This window comes from Corythoichthys intestinalis, chromosome 1, assembly GCF_030265065.1.
Source record: "Corythoichthys intestinalis isolate RoL2023-P3 chromosome 1, ASM3026506v1, whole genome shotgun sequence".
Lineage (NCBI taxonomy): Eukaryota > Metazoa > Chordata > Actinopteri > Syngnathiformes > Syngnathidae > Corythoichthys > Corythoichthys intestinalis.
This window is the reverse complement of record NC_080395.1, coordinates 59,360,986-59,377,413: the sequence shown is the minus strand read 5'-3', so window position 1 is coordinate 59,377,413 and position 16,428 is coordinate 59,360,986. Positions and strand designations below refer to the sequence as shown.

Sequence of the window (16,428 nt, the reverse complement as noted above, 5' to 3'; positions counted from 1 at the left end):
GAGAAGGAGGAAGTCTCCGCCCATGCTCGACTCTGATTGGTTACTTGGAGAGAGGAAAACCAGAGGAAAACAAATACAGCACACTGACGTCAGTGCCTGCTTAACTTGGAGGGTGGAGATACAACTTTCAATGTAGAACAATTCACAACAATTAATTTGAAGATAAATCCTTTTAAGGGCAATATTTTGGCCATAAGAAATAAAATAAATAATAACCCCATAAAGACCTGGCATACACATACATCACATTTGGGTCATGTGGGCCACAACATTGACACCTGATAAGTAAGTGTGTAGCCTTGCAATCATTATGTTTTTATTTTTTTATGAATAAGTACAATCATAAATTAATAAAATGTGATTAAAGCAATATTAATAATAATAAAAATAAACTTTGGTAATGGCTCCTTTTTTTTTAAAACACTGTCCTGTTCAGCTGCTTGACCCCTAGAATTGGAAGTTTACTATTAGTCTGAACAGTTTTAACGTATCACATGAGATATGATATGCTCGATTGTAATTATTGATATTGTTTTGTTTATTAGGAGAAAGCAGCGAGCAGGAAGGAGTTATGAGGGACAGAAAGGAAAATAGAAAAGGAGAGAGAGACTGAAGAGATGAACAAACAAGAAATACATTCAACGCCTACACTAACTGTGAATATGGTAGTGCTTTCGTCAGCTAATTATATATGGTTGACACCATGTGTGGGGCTTGATGACTGAGGAGAAAAAGGAGTGGGGTTGAGTCCGCAATGTGAGGAGTACGGCCCAGTATTTTGTGAATCACTTGTAAGTGTGGGTATGTTGACATCCTATTCTATGCTATCTGATCACTAAGCCTGGCACCGATAGTATCTCTACTTGAGTGTGTTGAATTGCCCCAGGGCCACGTCCCCTCCCCAGCCAATCGGGGGGTGGGGGGGAAGCCAGCACAGCACACCCCTCCTCCTGCACCTCCAGTAAAGCGGACCACCGTCATCCCCCTGGGACCTAGGGTGGTTCCCCGGACTATCCACACCCCCATTTACCGGCCCTCAGGGAAGAGATAAGGGGACGCGCCACCGCCCCCTCACCCACCCCACCAGCCATCGTCGTAACCCCCCAACCAACATGGCACACCGCGGGACCCTCACAGCCCACTGGGCCCGGGGCAGGTCCCCATCCGGAGTGGACGACACCCCACCGAGCCACTGGCACTCAGCCAGCGACCTGCGCCAGAGTCTAGCACCCAGCACCGTGATGGGTGGCTGCACTAAAGTTTTTTTTTTCTTCGTAGTAATATTGAACTCACTGCCCTTCAATGACAACGATAGACGTTAAATTAATCTTAAATGGGAGGTGTGTCTGTAAATGCTCGTCTTTCAGTGTCACTGATGGCTTGAGACCTTCAGTCCGTTTCGTCTGTGAGGGTTAGCAGTGATTATGCCAGCCTCTTCCAGACTTGTAGCGCCGTCACTGGCAGCCAGTGAGTGAAATGAGTGCCCTCTTAAAGGTTAATCATTGATTATTTTATTTCGTGTTTTTGTTCATTTTGTTTGTTTTTAGTAAATTCTAGTATATATATATATATATAATTTTATTAATATATAATAAATTTTATATAAATAAAATATATTATTATTTTATTTCGTGAAATGAACAAAAACACGAAAGAAAATAATCAATCCACCGATTACACTGGTCGGCAAAATTTTGGAAAATATCTGCTTCAGAGTTAAAAGGTTAAATCGTACTTGCTGTGGTGACATGGACTGGAAAATAAAAGATTTGTGCTGTTAGGCTGTATTCAAGATATTTAATGCTAAAGTTTGAATAAAAATATATATGGTGTAATTATATTAGTTTCACAAGTTGCTACATTTGACATGAGATGGATATATGAGTGTGTGCCAAGGCTTATGAAATGTTTCTACATTCATTAATTTTGTCCACTTCCAAAACACCTGGATTAATGTAGTACTTTGAAAACAGCTTATTATGTCAAAGCTCTTGCCTTCACATTATATTCTGAAAAGGTAGACAATTTTTTGTTAGACATATTTACTTAGAAATAACAGCTGCCATTTTAATTAATTACCCAATATTGCCTAAATTGCTTCAATTTTAACATTTCGAACAGATACTGTAGCTCAAAAACTATAGCCAATTGATACTTTTGACCTCCTTTTTTTTTTTTGTGTGTGACCCATTTTAGAGGTCTCGTTACTTTTATCCAGGAAGGATTTTGCTTGTGGACCAGTGTTATGGCCCCCAATAACACTCTAAAGTTGATGAATAATGAAATTATATAAATAACAGATACAAAAAAATCCCTTTTTAAAAAATAAAAACAAAAATTTAGTTTAAATAAAGACTATTTCCTGTATGCAGTTGTATTTTTATTGAAACATTTTTTAAAATTTAAAATAAATAAGAAAATGTTTACAGTTTACCCCCCTTTTTGTTTTCTAATTTAAAAAAGGGTTAAACATAGTTTATAACATAAGAGAAAATATGATGCAGTTATATTATTGCACGATTGAGTGTTAGAGAGTACATTAAAAGTGACTGTAGGAATGGCGGGAAGACCACGGTAGGATCTTTGACCTGCTGCTCTTAAACAGTTATGGAGTATGTTCGAAGTCCCAAGATCCTGGAACACACTTGGATTATACTCTGTATGAGCTTCTCCTCCCATATATTGATGTACTGACCGTTGACCATTGAGAATGCCATGACAATTTTAATAAAGGTGTGAAAGAATTCCAGTAGATTTTATTGCCACCAAAACCAGTTCACGTTCCCCTGTACATATAGTATGGACTGTGGGGCAAATAAGTATTTAGTCAACCACTAATTGTGCAAGTTCTCCCACTTGAAAATATTAGAGAGGCCTGTAATTGTCAAAATGGGTAAACCTCAACCATGAGGGGCAGAATGCGGAAAAAAACCTCAGAAAATCACATTGTTTGATTTTTAAAGAATTTATTTGCAAATCATGGTGGAAAATATGTATTTGGTCAATACCAAAAGTTAATCTCAATACTTTGTTATGTACCCTTTGTTGGCAATAACGGAGGCCAAACGTTTTCTGGAACTCTTCACAAGCTTTTCACACACTGTTGGTGGTATTTTGGCCCATTCCTCCATGCAGATCTCCTCTACAGCAGTGATGTTTTGGGGCTGTCGTTGGGCAACACGGACTTTCAACTCCCTCCACAGATTTTCTATGGGGTTGAGATCTGGAGACTGGCTAGGCCACTCCAGGACCTTTCAATGTTTCTTACAAAGCCGCTCCTTTGTTGCCCTGGCTGTGTGTTTGAGATCAGTGTCATTCTGAAAGAGCCAGCCACGTCTCATCTTCAATGCCCTTGCTGATGGAAGGAGATTTTCACTCAAAATCTCTCGATACATGGCCCAGTTCATTCTTTCCTTTACACAGATCAGTTGTCCTGGGCCCTTTGCAGAATAACAGCCCCAAAGCATGATGTTTCAACCCCCATGCTTCACAGTGGGTATGGTGTTCTTCAGTTGCAATTCAGTATTCTTTCTCCTCCAAAGACGAGAACCTGTGTTTCTACCAAAAACTTCTATTTTGGTTTCATCTGACCATAACACATTCTCCCAGTCCTCTTCTGGATCATCCAAATGTTCTCTAGCGCAGGGGTCCCCAACCTATTCCACTAAGGCACACTGTGGGTGCAGGATTTCATTCTTACCAAACAAGATGACAACACTTTTTCCCCAATCTGGTGTTTTACAAGTGCAATCAGTTGATTGCAGTCAGGTGTGGCTTGTTTTAGCAGAAGCCTCATTGGTTCAACTGTCTCTGCTGGATCGGCTGGAACAAAAACCAGGACCCACAGTGTGCCTTGAGGACTGGGTTGAAAACCCCTGCTCTAGCGAACCGCAGACGGGCTTGGACATGTACTGGCTTCAGCAGGGGGACACGTCTGGCAGTGCAGGATTTGAGTCCCTGGCGGTGCATTGTGTTACTGATAGTAGCCTTTGTTACTGTGGTCCCAGCTCTCTGTAGGTCATTCACTAGGTCCCCCCGTGTGGTTCTGGGATTTTTGCTCACCGTTCTTGTTATCATTTTGACGCCACGGGGTGAGATCTTGCGTGGAGCCCCAGACTGAGGGAGATTATCAGTGGTCTTGTATGTCTTACATTTTCTAATAATTGCCCCCACAGTTGATTTCTTTACACCAAGCGTTTTACCTATTTCAGATTCAGTCTTCCCAGCGTGGTGCAGGTCTACAATTTTGTCTCTGGTGTTCTTCGACAGCTCTTTGGTCTTGGCCATAGTGGAGTTTGGAGTGTGACTGACTTGAGTTTGTGGACAGGTGTCTTTTATACCATAATGAGTTAAAACAGGTGCCATTAATACAGGTAATGAGTGGAGCCTCGTTAGACCTCATTAGAAGAAGTTAGACCTCTTTGACAGCCAGAAATCTTGCTTGTTTGTAGGCGACCAAATACTTATTTTCCACTCTAATCTGGAAATAAATTCTTTTAATAATCAAACAATGTGATTTTCTGTTTTTTTCCCCCACATTCTGTCTCTCATGGTTGAGGTTTACCCATGTTGACAATTACAGGCCTCTCTAATCTTTTCAAGTAGGAGAACTTGCACAATTGGTGGTTCACTAAATACTTATTTGCCCCACTGTATATTCTTTGATGGCATTTTTTTTTTATGTTGGTGAAAAATATGGGCAATATACAGAACGGATCGGTAAGCACCACAATATGTTTGCAAAGGTCTCTTGATAATATACTGGAATGGATTTAATCCTGAGCCTATCCATCCATCTCCAGGGTATAACCACGTCTTACAGTAAATCTTTAGTTAAAGGGCCAAGGTGATGATAAGACTTAGTTGTTTCCTTGATTACCACCACTTGGGTAATGACATCTCCAGTCTAGGATAAAACTGTTAAATTTCTCAGAGTGAAAGGTCAAAAGAGACAAGGCACACCCAGTTTAAATTGCTTATAAATATTTTATTGCTCCTTTAATAGATATTAATTTAAACACACCATAAAGATTGAGATGTTGCTGTTTCTCTGTCTTTCAACTGTGTGGTATATATTATCCGTATATATATATATATATCCCCCCCTCCGGTTGCTCCATTACATTTTCATTCATTCATTTATTCTTCCTTTTGAATGACTATTACTACTGGATATCATTTTATTTATTAATTTTTTTCACAAAAAACAAAACAAAAAAAAAACAAAGATCATCAATTAAACTTTAGTGAACGAAAATATGTTGAAGAAATATGCAGATAATGTTAAAGGTCAGTCCCACTGCCATGAAAGAGGCCCGCTCTGGAGCTGCAAGAGAAGCGAGAGAAGAAAGATTATCAGACACTGGGCAGGGTCAAACACCATCAAGGTGACATTCTAAATGGTTTTCATTCATACATTTTCTATCGTACTTGGCTTCATTAGAACCTATTCCAGCAGCTGTAGAACAGGAGAGGAGAAAAATCCTCTCACTGGTCGACCAATTGCAAGTTACATATGGGCATTCACTTTTAGAATTAGGAAATTATCTGAACCTTTATTCCCCAATGTGGTAGGAAACTGGACAAGGGAGACCCAGATTTAAACTCGTGAGCTTTTGACTTTGTGCCAATGACTAAACCTCAAGTGTGTTTTGAAGATGCAACCTACCATTTGAGGTGCTGGTGACATTTTCAACTGGAGCAGCTGTTGGAACTTCAGTTTGCCCCGCTACATTAGTGACGACACTCGTAGTTGGAGCTGGTGTTGTTATCACAAGACTAACAGGTTTTGACCTGACAATGAAGTGCTTGCTCAACATTCTGGGTGCCACACTCTTCCCCAAAACCTGGTTGCACCGTTTTGCGCACTTCTGAGAAGGAAGGAAGGTGATGCACAAATCGACTTCACACTCCACATACATCTGTATGACATAGGATAAAAGGAAATGAGTCAGATGGGAGCTGAGAAGTTGTCACGTTCAACTTTATAGTCCGTAATAGAATAAGCTTATATAATTGATGAAATGGATTTGTAAACCTACTGCTGGTGCATAATAAGTTTTTACCTCACCACTATTCCAGATGAGCCTGTTCCTAGCCTACTAGACAGCTATGCTAAGTAGACTTAGACAAAACCGAGTGATGCAGTCACTTTTTGAATGCCACCAATGCCAGTCTATGGGCTAGTCAGCTACTTTATCAAACACAGCAGCAATTGTTCCTCATCCTGTAGCGCAGGGGTCTGCAAGTCCGATCCTAGAGAGCCGCTATCCAGCTTGTTTTACATGTCTCCTTCCTTTAACACATCTGAATCAAATGATCAGCTCACCAGCCAGCTCTGCAGCAGCCTGATAATGATCCTGGTTATTTGATTCAGGTGTGTTAAAGGAGGGAGACATGAAAAACAAGCTGGATAGTGACTCTCGAGGACCGGATTTGCAGACCCCTGCCTGAATAGCGCATACTCATTTGAACACATACTACCTGTATAAGAACATGTCTGAGTGACAGGTAAGTGTCAAGCATGGTGTGTTTTCAGTGGAGACGCCCACAACCGTGATTGGTTGGAAGAGTGCTAGCTACAGGCTCTATTTTTTACAATTTGGGAATCTCATTATACATACATAAGTTGTTGAACAACATTCCTGTCTGTGATGTTTGAAGTCATACATAAAACAGATTGATGCCATTTCTCTACTCATAGACTGTAAAAGGTTTGTTTAATAAATCAGGTGGGTCCTAGTAAAAAAAAAAAAAAAATTTAAGTGAATACAAGACAGTTTATAACAAGTATCTACACAATACAAGCTATTATGACAGGGAGAAAAAAAGTGGAAATTGTAAAACTGAACTACAAACCGTGTTTCCAACTGTAACCAATTCGGACAAATCAAGACGGAAGATTCTTACGTTACTTGATGCCCTAATCTCTTTTGTTGACAGGGAAGATTTGCATCTGTAAAGGGACATTTCAGGAGAGTTTATTGGAAATCAACATCTTCAGATGTTAAGTACTCTATGTGATTCAGGAGTTATAGGTCAGAGAAGTCACATTTTACTGACCCCTGCTCCAAAATGGTGTAAACTTTGGAAAAGTCTGCAGTCGCAGACTCCACACAACGTAGGATACTAAGCTCAGATCGATCCAGAGTGGAGTTAGAAATCAAATGAAGGTCCAGCTCTTTAATCCTAGACCCAGGTTCCCCTTGGACAGCACGAATATGACGCACTGGTGAAGCGTCCCCTCGCACTCGCTCTGATATTAGCTCAAGAGGGTTGAATTGTGGATTGCTTGTATATGTCCACATTGGCCCCTCACCTGGCAAGTGAAATTCTAATCGAACAGCGGTATTATCAAAGGCGATTGTGGGAATATTGACGTTGAAATTTGGGCCTCTGGCTTGGACAGCAGGGATACGGCAGGCTAACGGGAGGATAAGGGAGGGCTGACGTCTAATCAAGGACGAGGGATGCACACTTTTCAAGGTGTTGGTGTAAACCAGCTCTGTGTCTGTGTGCTGAAAAACAGGAGAGGCATTTCTGAACTCACAGAATAGAGCAAGCTAGAATAACAACAACAAAAAGAATCACTTCAGCCTTTTACCACAGTTCTGGTGCCACAGCCATCTAACTCAATATGTGCAGTGAGATGAGTGTTGTTAAAGGTTATGGGACAAGCGGGGCTGTTGAGCTGCAGCTCATCCAAGTTGATGTTGCTCAGTGAGCCAATGGGAAGGATGAGTGTCATCGCTGTCTTATTACATATCAGCTCTGAAGACAGACAATACAACATTTTCAGACTCACAAATAATGGGAAGTGTTACAGCAATTTTAATTTAAAAAAAAAGGGGGCGAGGGTGGAGCGTATTTTCACACCTGTTCCATTAGGAAGGGTCCTGATTTCTCCTAAAATGGTCGAGAGAAGCAGGTTTAAATACATTGTAATTTATAATAATTATGAAAATAATACTCACGTTGGTACAGCCATACACACCGAGGCTCTGACTGCAAACTGGAAAGGCAAGATGATCAAATGAGACCCTTTTCAACAACTATGCAATTAACAGGCACGGAAGTGACTGATTAACTCATTGGCTGGCACTGATGGTGCCAGACGAACCAATTCTCCATTTAAAATGAACTGTTTTGACATTGACCATATGCTAAGTTTGGCATATTACCACTTAACACTGAAACTAATGAAACAGTTCAACAGCCTCCTTACTGTTTTTTAATGTTATTTAATAAATTAACTCATTGGATGCCATTGATGTGGATAGACGTTGAATCCATTTGGACTTGGACTAGCCTTTAGATTATGCGGTTTAGAGAAGGAATTTTGTTATCTTTCTCTCCTGCCTGGATTTGTGGCAACAATTCAACTGACATACCTCAAGGAATTGGCAACAAAGCAGATAGGGAAAACACGGGCGAGAGTGTTTTCCCCACGGACCCAGGACATGGAAAGTCGTGACATGGCGCCAGTCGAAGTGAAGCCATACTTGACGAGCCCAGGTTGGCCGACAACTGCTATTTCTGAAATACTGCAGGTGAAGACCATCGTGAAATTGTTTTCCTCTAACTGCATAACTAAAATTAAAAGACTTTTCACATGCATCATCAGTGAAACTGAAATGGATGCAGTCCATCATATGAAATTTTGTGAACCCTCACATACTGTACTTTTGAAATACTGTATATTAATTATTCATTAAATGTTTGATGCACAAATTAAACAGAAACAAGTTCTGTAAAAGACACACCTCTCTTTTTGGGACATGAAGTCAACCTCAAATTTCACATCCTCGAATGGTAAGACATGAAAAGTTGCATGGTCTCTGGGAGTCCTTACTGTCGCTACAGGCTCATCTGCACAGCTGGAAGTTGACTGCTCCACTAGTGACCATACACAAACACACACACCAGTCATGGATATTTAAATTGTGTATGTGGATAATAACGTAAAGTAACTAAACAATATTTCTTATTGCTTTTCTCCAAAAGCACAAAAAGATTAACTTGGCCAAAATAGGACACATTGTAAGGATTTTACTTCCTAGTTACAAATGAGTTACAAATGAGTTGACTTTTCAGACACACCGGTAAGTGACAGGTGCACCGGCACAGAGCTGAGTGGTTGGCTTTCACTAGTTTGGCTCACTTCAGGGGTAGGAATGTAGTCCTCTGCCATCAGGTAGATGGAATACTGGCCAAATTTTGCAATTCCAGTAAATGTCAACGTACATGCATCCTAAGCAGTTGGAGAGATCGTGTCAGAAAAAGGCAGAAGAACAAGGTTGAAATAATTGTTTTCACTGTTAAATTTCTATTCAAAGAAGGAATACCATAGGCGTACATGTATGCTTAGCCACTTTAAGTACTTCATAGTATTTCATTCCACTATTCCAGCACATAGTACTTAAATGAGATTTGTGGCTTTTTAATATTGTATACCTCATGAACCTTTTTGACATACTATGATGACCACTTCACTCATACGTGTTGATGATTCTCCAGAATAAAATTCAGCACAACTTACTATCAAATGAAAATAATGTTTTTCAAGTCCTTCATTTGGACAATTAATTTTCAGGCATTGCCTTTTAATATTGATAATATGTTGCCTTAACACCAAATACAATACAAGAATTTGCTTTTGTTGCAATCCTACAAACTGTATCTGCACGGCTACTTTGACCAATTAACATTCTGAGATACAAATAATTCTTAACAATAACCCTTGTTACAGGCTGAAGGCCTGCCATGTCGCCACTCATGTTATAATAGTAGTTGTTGTTGTTCTTGTGGACACCAACTTTGAAGTCCTATTCCTCTGTCTGTTGAGAACCAATCATCTTGAAACTTGGTAGATATGTAGCATTGGCCAGTATCAATCAATTCCTGGAGCCCAATTTAAAAAAAAAAAAAAAAATTTTTTTGTATCAGAGCTGATTAATGAATTGCACACCTGTTGTTCCTTTAAAGTGCCTGTGACACGAAAAAGCATGTTTATTTCATAATACACGCGGTATTTTATGCCCCTGAATGATATGGACCGCTTGGATGTGTGTGGAAGCGATCGCTATATTTATTTAGTTTTTTGAATCCCGCGCCATGAAAATGAGTGACTTCCGGCTTCGGTCTTGCATTGAGGAGGAGGGCGCTGTGACGTGTACGGTAGAAGACGTTCTCTTCACTATACAGTGTACTGTTGTGTATGAGGACGAAGGATTCAGCTGATTTTGCGGATTAATACTTTTATTTTTTGCATCACGCCAGCCAAACGGCTGCAGAAAAATCATTCTGTATGCGGGAGAGGCGTATGCGCCTTTTTGGAGTTTCAAAAGGTTCCCATTCACCGTGGATATTTACTGTGGGACCATTGGACTTACAAGGAAGTGAGTAAACATCTTGTTTTGTATTATGTCAAATACGAATACAGTGATTACAAAGTAAACACTATAAAATTCCTTTAAATAAAGGACTACTTACGTTTGATCATTGATAGGCATGTAAAAAGCTATCCTCATGCTCATTAGCAGTTAGCTGTTAGCGCGTTAGCTACACAACAACTCCAGCCACCCTCCTCCAGGGAACGAACTGTAAATTGCTCTCCGCCGGGCGGTTTGCCGATCCGCAAAGAAACTCGACAACCGGGTCGTCATGTCAAATAATCCAGGCTAGTTATGTGTGATTTTCCACTTCGAAGACTTTGAAACATCCCTCGGTTCGGGTTAGCATGTCGGCTAGCTGTCACTCCTTCTGGTCTGTTTACATTCTCCGAAGCCGGGGAAGGGAAATTACATATGTCCGATTTAGGTGTCATAAAATATCGTTCGGGAGGTGTGACAGTAAAGGTGAAGTCGACTGTTTTGACCATTATGGAGTAATTTTGCCATTTCGTCTTGAATAAATGGATTTTTATTATTTTATATTCCATTTAGCACAAGATTGTTATTTGTCATGACCATGCCATTTATTTAGCATTTGGGGAAAGTACTTGGGTAAAAAGAATATCCTGTAAAAATATTGAAGTAAAGAGACAGAAACAATGACATTTTGCCGCTCTCTTCGTCGCGTTTTCCTCATTGTGAATAGTTCCCCCTCGACGGGCTGACTGGTCCTTCTCAAGCCATTTATATAGCTATTGGGGAAAAATACTTGGATAAAAAGAATATCCTGTAAAAATATTGGGAGTAGAGAGACTGAAACAATGACATTTTGCAGCTCTCATCGTCGCGTTTTCCTCGTTCTGAACAATTCCCCCTCAATGGGCTGAATAGTAAAACCGATGAGCCTAGTCTACCGCTGACGTCATCCACCTGTTTGGGACGCTAAAGCCCTATAATGGTAGGCGTGGCTAACCGGCAGATTAAAAGACTAATTTCTCGTCATCTGCGCTTTGCTAAATTGTTGTATATAGTCGAATCGTCTCAAAATATGATTCTAATTCACATAATAATGCCATTTAAGACTTTTTTTCTGGTGTCATATGCTCTTTAAGTTACAGTTTAGCAAACAGAGGGCAATCTTCAGCATGTAAAAGTAATACTTTTCATCAAGGGAGCAGTATGGCAACTTTATGAATGAAGTCACACTAACCTTGTTCAGCTCTATGAACGAGTGCGGAGAACAATTGCGACACTCTCCTTGCTTTTCTATAGCAAACCGGCATCGCACCTTGTCGCCATCCAAATCTTTTACCGACAGATGAATGTGGTGTGGACAGTTCTTGCGGGCCCTGCTCCAAATATGTACAAATGTAAGACATAAACAAATCATTCATTTGGATGATCGCATCAAGCAAGTACTTTTTGTGTGATTCCTGGTAACATTGTGTGAACATTACCTTATTGGTGGAGGCAGTGCAACATAAGCAGGGTGATTAAGTCTCCCAGAGTTTACACGTACATGAGGCGCTGCTTTTATTGATAAGTAAAAGGTGGTGTTGGCACTAAAAAGAAGATGTAAATAACAACAATTCATACAGATATTATATCTGTCAGTGTATTATATATCCAGGGTAAGATGAAGACTGAGCTGTAGAAAGAATATGAGAAAATGTAATGAGGTCTCATACTTCAAACTGATGGTGCTTTCATAGTTGCTGGGGAGCACTTGCTCCCACTGGCGAACACACCAGCCTGAGCTGGGTTTAGTGCCACTGAAGGGGACATAGGTTCTGTGAAGGGTACAGTTGACCCCTTCAGTGCACAGCCCAGTTAATGGGGGGCAAGGGTTGGATGCGATTGCTGTGAAATGAGCTCTCACCTGCAAGAATGAGAGGAGGGAAACGATGTCAACATTACAAATGTTTATTTGTACTTGAATTCATATACCTTAGTTTAGAAAAAATAATTATCATAAACAACTTAGGTACACACATTGTACCAAATGAATAACCATCACCATAAAGACCTAGTGATAAATAATTATTGAATACTAATGCTGGAATCGATAAAAAGAGTAGGGAAAATGTTGCTCACTGATTGCCCACCATCATTTTGCATGGGCTCAACATGGACTGTAAGCCCCAGAGAAGAGGCCTCAGAGATTGTTAGCCCCATCCAGAAGAGAGCGAGGCTCTGTGCAACGATCGCCAATGTCCGACCGTCCACCATCTCAGTTCCTCATTCACAGAGCAATACTTACATCTTTGGAAAAGAGACAGGGCAGATGTTTTACTAGTCAGAAGCTGTTACAGGATGATAAAGTGGTACTTTCCATAAAGGCAAATTTAAATCATGTATTTGGAAGGAAAAAAGACAGACAAACTGTCATTCAAAATCAGCCAAGTGATGTGATGAACACTGCAGAATGTGAATTGTTTTTTTGAAAAAAAAAATCTCAGGAATTGACTGTGCTTTGATGAATGACTAGGCTTTAAGGAGACACGAGCCCAAGTTGGAGAAAAAAAACAAAACAAAACAAAAAAAACAATCACACACAGACAACAACTATTTATTTATTTATTTTAAAATGAAACCAATTAGCATCAAAATGCAGCAGACAGAGTTTCATAATACAGTATGTGAAAAGAAGCATATATTGCAGATGTACAGGCTGACCTACTCACCCTCTGAGACTGATTATCCGTGTTTATTATTATTTCTGGTTATTCCCCAAACATGATTCTTATCAGTTAAAGTACAGGTTACAATCAATTAAATGAGCAGAAAATGTAGAAAAAGTAGATTACAGGACAGTATAAAGTATAGGCAACTTGGAGAACAGAAGTGTTTTCTGTTTATACAGTATCAGATTGTTAACATATTTTATGAGGTAGTGGTTGTGATGGAGTCTTTGGAAGTAAGAGATGAGTCGGGGAAGAGTAACTGACCGGCTAATATTTGCTTCTGTACATTAGTTATGGAGCCCAAATCACATAATTGTAAAACAAGCAACTATGGCGTAATTAAAAAACATTAGAGATTTGAGACAACATATTTGTAGTTTTATGAGGTCATCATCATTACCTTAAACTCTGATATTTACATTAATGTGTTGTATGTCAGTCTACTTCAAAACCTCTCAATTATAAAAATAAAGCCAGTTTTGGTATATTATCAAGTGCGTAGGTTTGCATAGGGACAGTAGGGACATAACACTTCCAACATTTCAGGATGCTCAAATTGTCCTCACCAACGTTTAAGCAACCTTATTTTTACATGATATTCAGTTCAGTTATAGGTAATTTAGATTGTCTTCCCATATGTTGTAGGGATAGGATTGGCCCTACAATTGTTAAGTGAATTATTTTCATTAGGTTTGAACTTATTTACCCCTTTTTGCTTGCTGAATGTACATTGTACATGTCCACCCCCCCCCAGCGCACGTTTTGATTGGCTGATGACTTTCATTCATTCATTTAAAATGATTTATTTTCTACATTATTTATTTTAAAATTATGTCTTATATGCAGGCTGTGCAGATATTTTTTCAGATGATCATACATTAATCATAGTCGAGGTAAAATGTTTTTGGTGTGAGTTTAGCTGTGCTTGTGGACAAAATTAGACTCCATTTTTATTTATTTTTGTTACACCCTGACTTATTTATTTAGACAGACAATAGTGAGTGGTCTTAAGACTTTTTTTTTTTTTTTTTTTTTTTTTTTTGCATTCCAGGATAGAGATTATTAACAATTTTGTATTTATTGTGCATGCTAATATAATTTTAGTTACAGTATGTTCAAATAATGCAATTTAAATTTGCTTATAAAATCTAGACATCTATTTTGGAAGATTTCAAAACGTTTCTATAGTCGATTTTGAAAACAAAGGTTTGAATGGAATGGTGTGTCACCTGAACCAAAACACATGAAAGCTAGTATAAGTCATTATAGATTTATTTTGCATTGATAATTGAGCCTATCAAATAATTTGGTTAATCTCCGTGAGAAATGTAGCCCTGGCCCCTGGTCACCCAATCTGTTTGGTCTTATTAATGTCCCGTCCACAGCAAATGTGTACCTGCAGGTTAAGCTGTTATATGGTCCCTATAGTGACCAAACATACGCCCTTGTATATTATAATATGACTTCATAATTGAAGAGCTACAAAGAACAAAACACAAAAATGAGTTCCAGTTGCTAAAATGTAAAAACAAGTGGAAATAACCATGCAATTTTCCACAATGGACATCAATATCAACTTTCCAAAGTTTTCACGTTTAATTTTGGTAATACATGTTCATAATGCCTTTAGGCTTTCCGTTTTTTTCTCATTATCATTAACAGGTCAGATGGAATTGACAAATTATCTTAATTTTTTCTTAAACTTCACATTAGGCAAAACCAAAAGATTTGCATCTCACGGCATTGTCTGGTTATTGCAGTCTTTCATTTTCAAGAAGTGCTTTTTAGTCATTACCAACTCGACCATTACATGGTGCAAAGTGAAAGCCTTCTGAGAGAACATTAATTACAATTCCTATAACTAGTTTTAAAGGGATCGAGCTACGCTCTTTGAAACAGGTAGACTCCAGTAAACTTGCGATATTTGATTTTTGATCTCAAAACCCACTATGCCTCCACCTGAAATCACCTTAAAATTAAGAATATAAATGACAGCTGGAATCAAGTAAAAAGTTAAATTTTGTAAACTTACCTAATGCTGTCTCACCTGAAGAACACACTCTTCCCATAGCTATACGTCAGAGCAAATGGTTGAGTGAACCAAAAATTTGAGGGGTTATTTGAGGGAATGAAGTTAAACTGGCTAAACCATAGACAATAAAGGAAGTATGACAAGGGCTGTCAGTAGGAGGGCTTACCGAGACTGATGTTGATGCAGTACGAGTCGGGCCTTAGTTGAAAACTACACGCATTGCTGAAATTGCTACCATTTCCCTTAAACAAAAAACGATGGCTAATGAAACCAGTGACCAAAAAAATTAAAACAATTGTAAAACTAATTTTTGAATATCCCGCTTCGCTTCATGTGGTCAATTTTTAATACAAAGAAACAAATTGTACCCAGAACATATATATTTCATAACACTGGAGGCCATCAATAAACCTTTGTCTTTCCTGAGGACAGGTATTTCTGTTGTCACCTCATGACCCATCTTCTCCTGCTGCCTTACTTGTAAATTTGCTTCTCTTGACAGTAAAATTAAGGTCTGAAGTCATTATGGATGGCTTTCATAGTATATTTTTTGGTAATTATCTCGTAAGGACCCGTAACCTACGGCTGAGAGTAATCATGCAGAACTGCTATGTCCATTTTTTTCAGAATTCCTTGAGAATCTTGAAGCTTCATTTTATCCAGCTTAGATTTGAAGACACTAAATCAGATATAAGCAAATATCAGTCAATATGCAAGCCCCACTCCCACTGAAGCCACAAAAAAATTCCAATAGTCCAAAGAGGAGACAACTGGATAATATTACTCAGGAGTAGACCGAAATACCTGGACAAGTCTTAAAAGTAACAAATAGCTTTGGAGCAGTGAACACATGACAAAGATGATGTGGGGGCTCGATCATTTTTGCCCACGTTTTTATGCAATTAAAAAAAAAAAAAAAAAAAATTAGTGATTCTCCGTTAACCACACAAAAGGGTAAATATTCCATGTGTTTGTTACCAGCAGTGTTGCTAACTCCCCAGTAAGGAAAGGGGCTATGCTAATCTGCTAGATGACCATCACTTAATTTGCATATAATTGTAATGGATTCTGTAGCAGGGATGAATGAACGTCACGTGAAAAGCAAAAAGCGACTTAAACCAGTCACTAGATTTGTCGCTAGTTGCTTTTGACCAAAATAAATTCGTCAAGAAGCCTTGGAAAGCCCCTAGGATTTAGCGAAAAAGTCGCCAAGTTGGCCACTTTGTTTGGCTGAGGTCAGTCACAGTAGGGATTTTTTTTTTTTTGTGTGGATCAGAGCAAAAATGTATTTATGTGTACTTTATTGAATCAAGACAACGCC

General features: G+C 39.0%; 2 protein-coding genes across 3 annotated transcripts in view; one reads left to right on the top strand and one right to left on the bottom strand.

The window, feature by feature from the left end:
- Positions 1-4,981: 4,981 nt before the first annotated feature.
- Positions 4,982-15,216, bottom strand: LOC130914484 (uncharacterized). Of its 2 annotated transcripts, XM_057833724.1 has the most exons (15): positions 15,108-15,216; positions 12,486-12,653; positions 12,080-12,270; positions 11,849-11,953; positions 11,602-11,740; positions 9,100-9,250; positions 8,763-8,895; positions 8,391-8,543; positions 7,974-8,011; positions 7,876-7,905; positions 7,604-7,770; positions 7,063-7,517; positions 6,859-6,955; positions 5,669-5,921; positions 4,982-5,326 (listed from the first exon to the last, which is right to left on the bottom strand). In XM_057833724.1, the coding sequence occupies exons 2-15, from the start codon at positions 12,618-12,620 to the stop codon at positions 5,244-5,246; spliced, it is 2,130 nt and encodes a 709-aa protein (XP_057689707.1). In that variant the 5' UTR covers positions 12,621-12,653; positions 15,108-15,216; the 3' UTR covers positions 4,982-5,243. The 2 variants fall into 2 exon arrangements, with proteins under 2 accessions (XP_057689707.1, XP_057689716.1); XM_057833733.1 differs by lacking the exon at positions 15,108-15,216 and having other exon boundaries at positions 12,497-12,637.
- Positions 10,015-16,428, top strand: part of tspan4a (tetraspanin 4a) — a 263,024-nt gene continuing 256,610 nt past the window's right edge. Inside the window, exon 1 of the mRNA XM_057833765.1 lies at positions 10,015-10,397. The gene's annotated coding sequence lies outside the window, so the exon portion shown is untranslated. The remainder of the gene's footprint in view (positions 10,398-16,428) is intronic.

Coding starts and splice junctions, on each gene's coding strand:
- LOC130914484 (XM_057833724.1), bottom strand. CDS start 12,620: ATGGTGGACGGTCGGACATTGGCGATCGTTGCACAGAGCCTCGCTCTC. Junction 5,922..6,858: donor TGGTTACAGTTGGAAACACG/GTTTGTAGTTCA, acceptor TATGTCATACAG/ATGTATGTGGAGTGTGAAGT. Junction 5,327..5,668: donor TGTCACCAGCACCTCAAATG/GTAGGTTGCATC, acceptor CTTCTCTTGCAG/CTCCAGAGCGGGCCTCTTTC.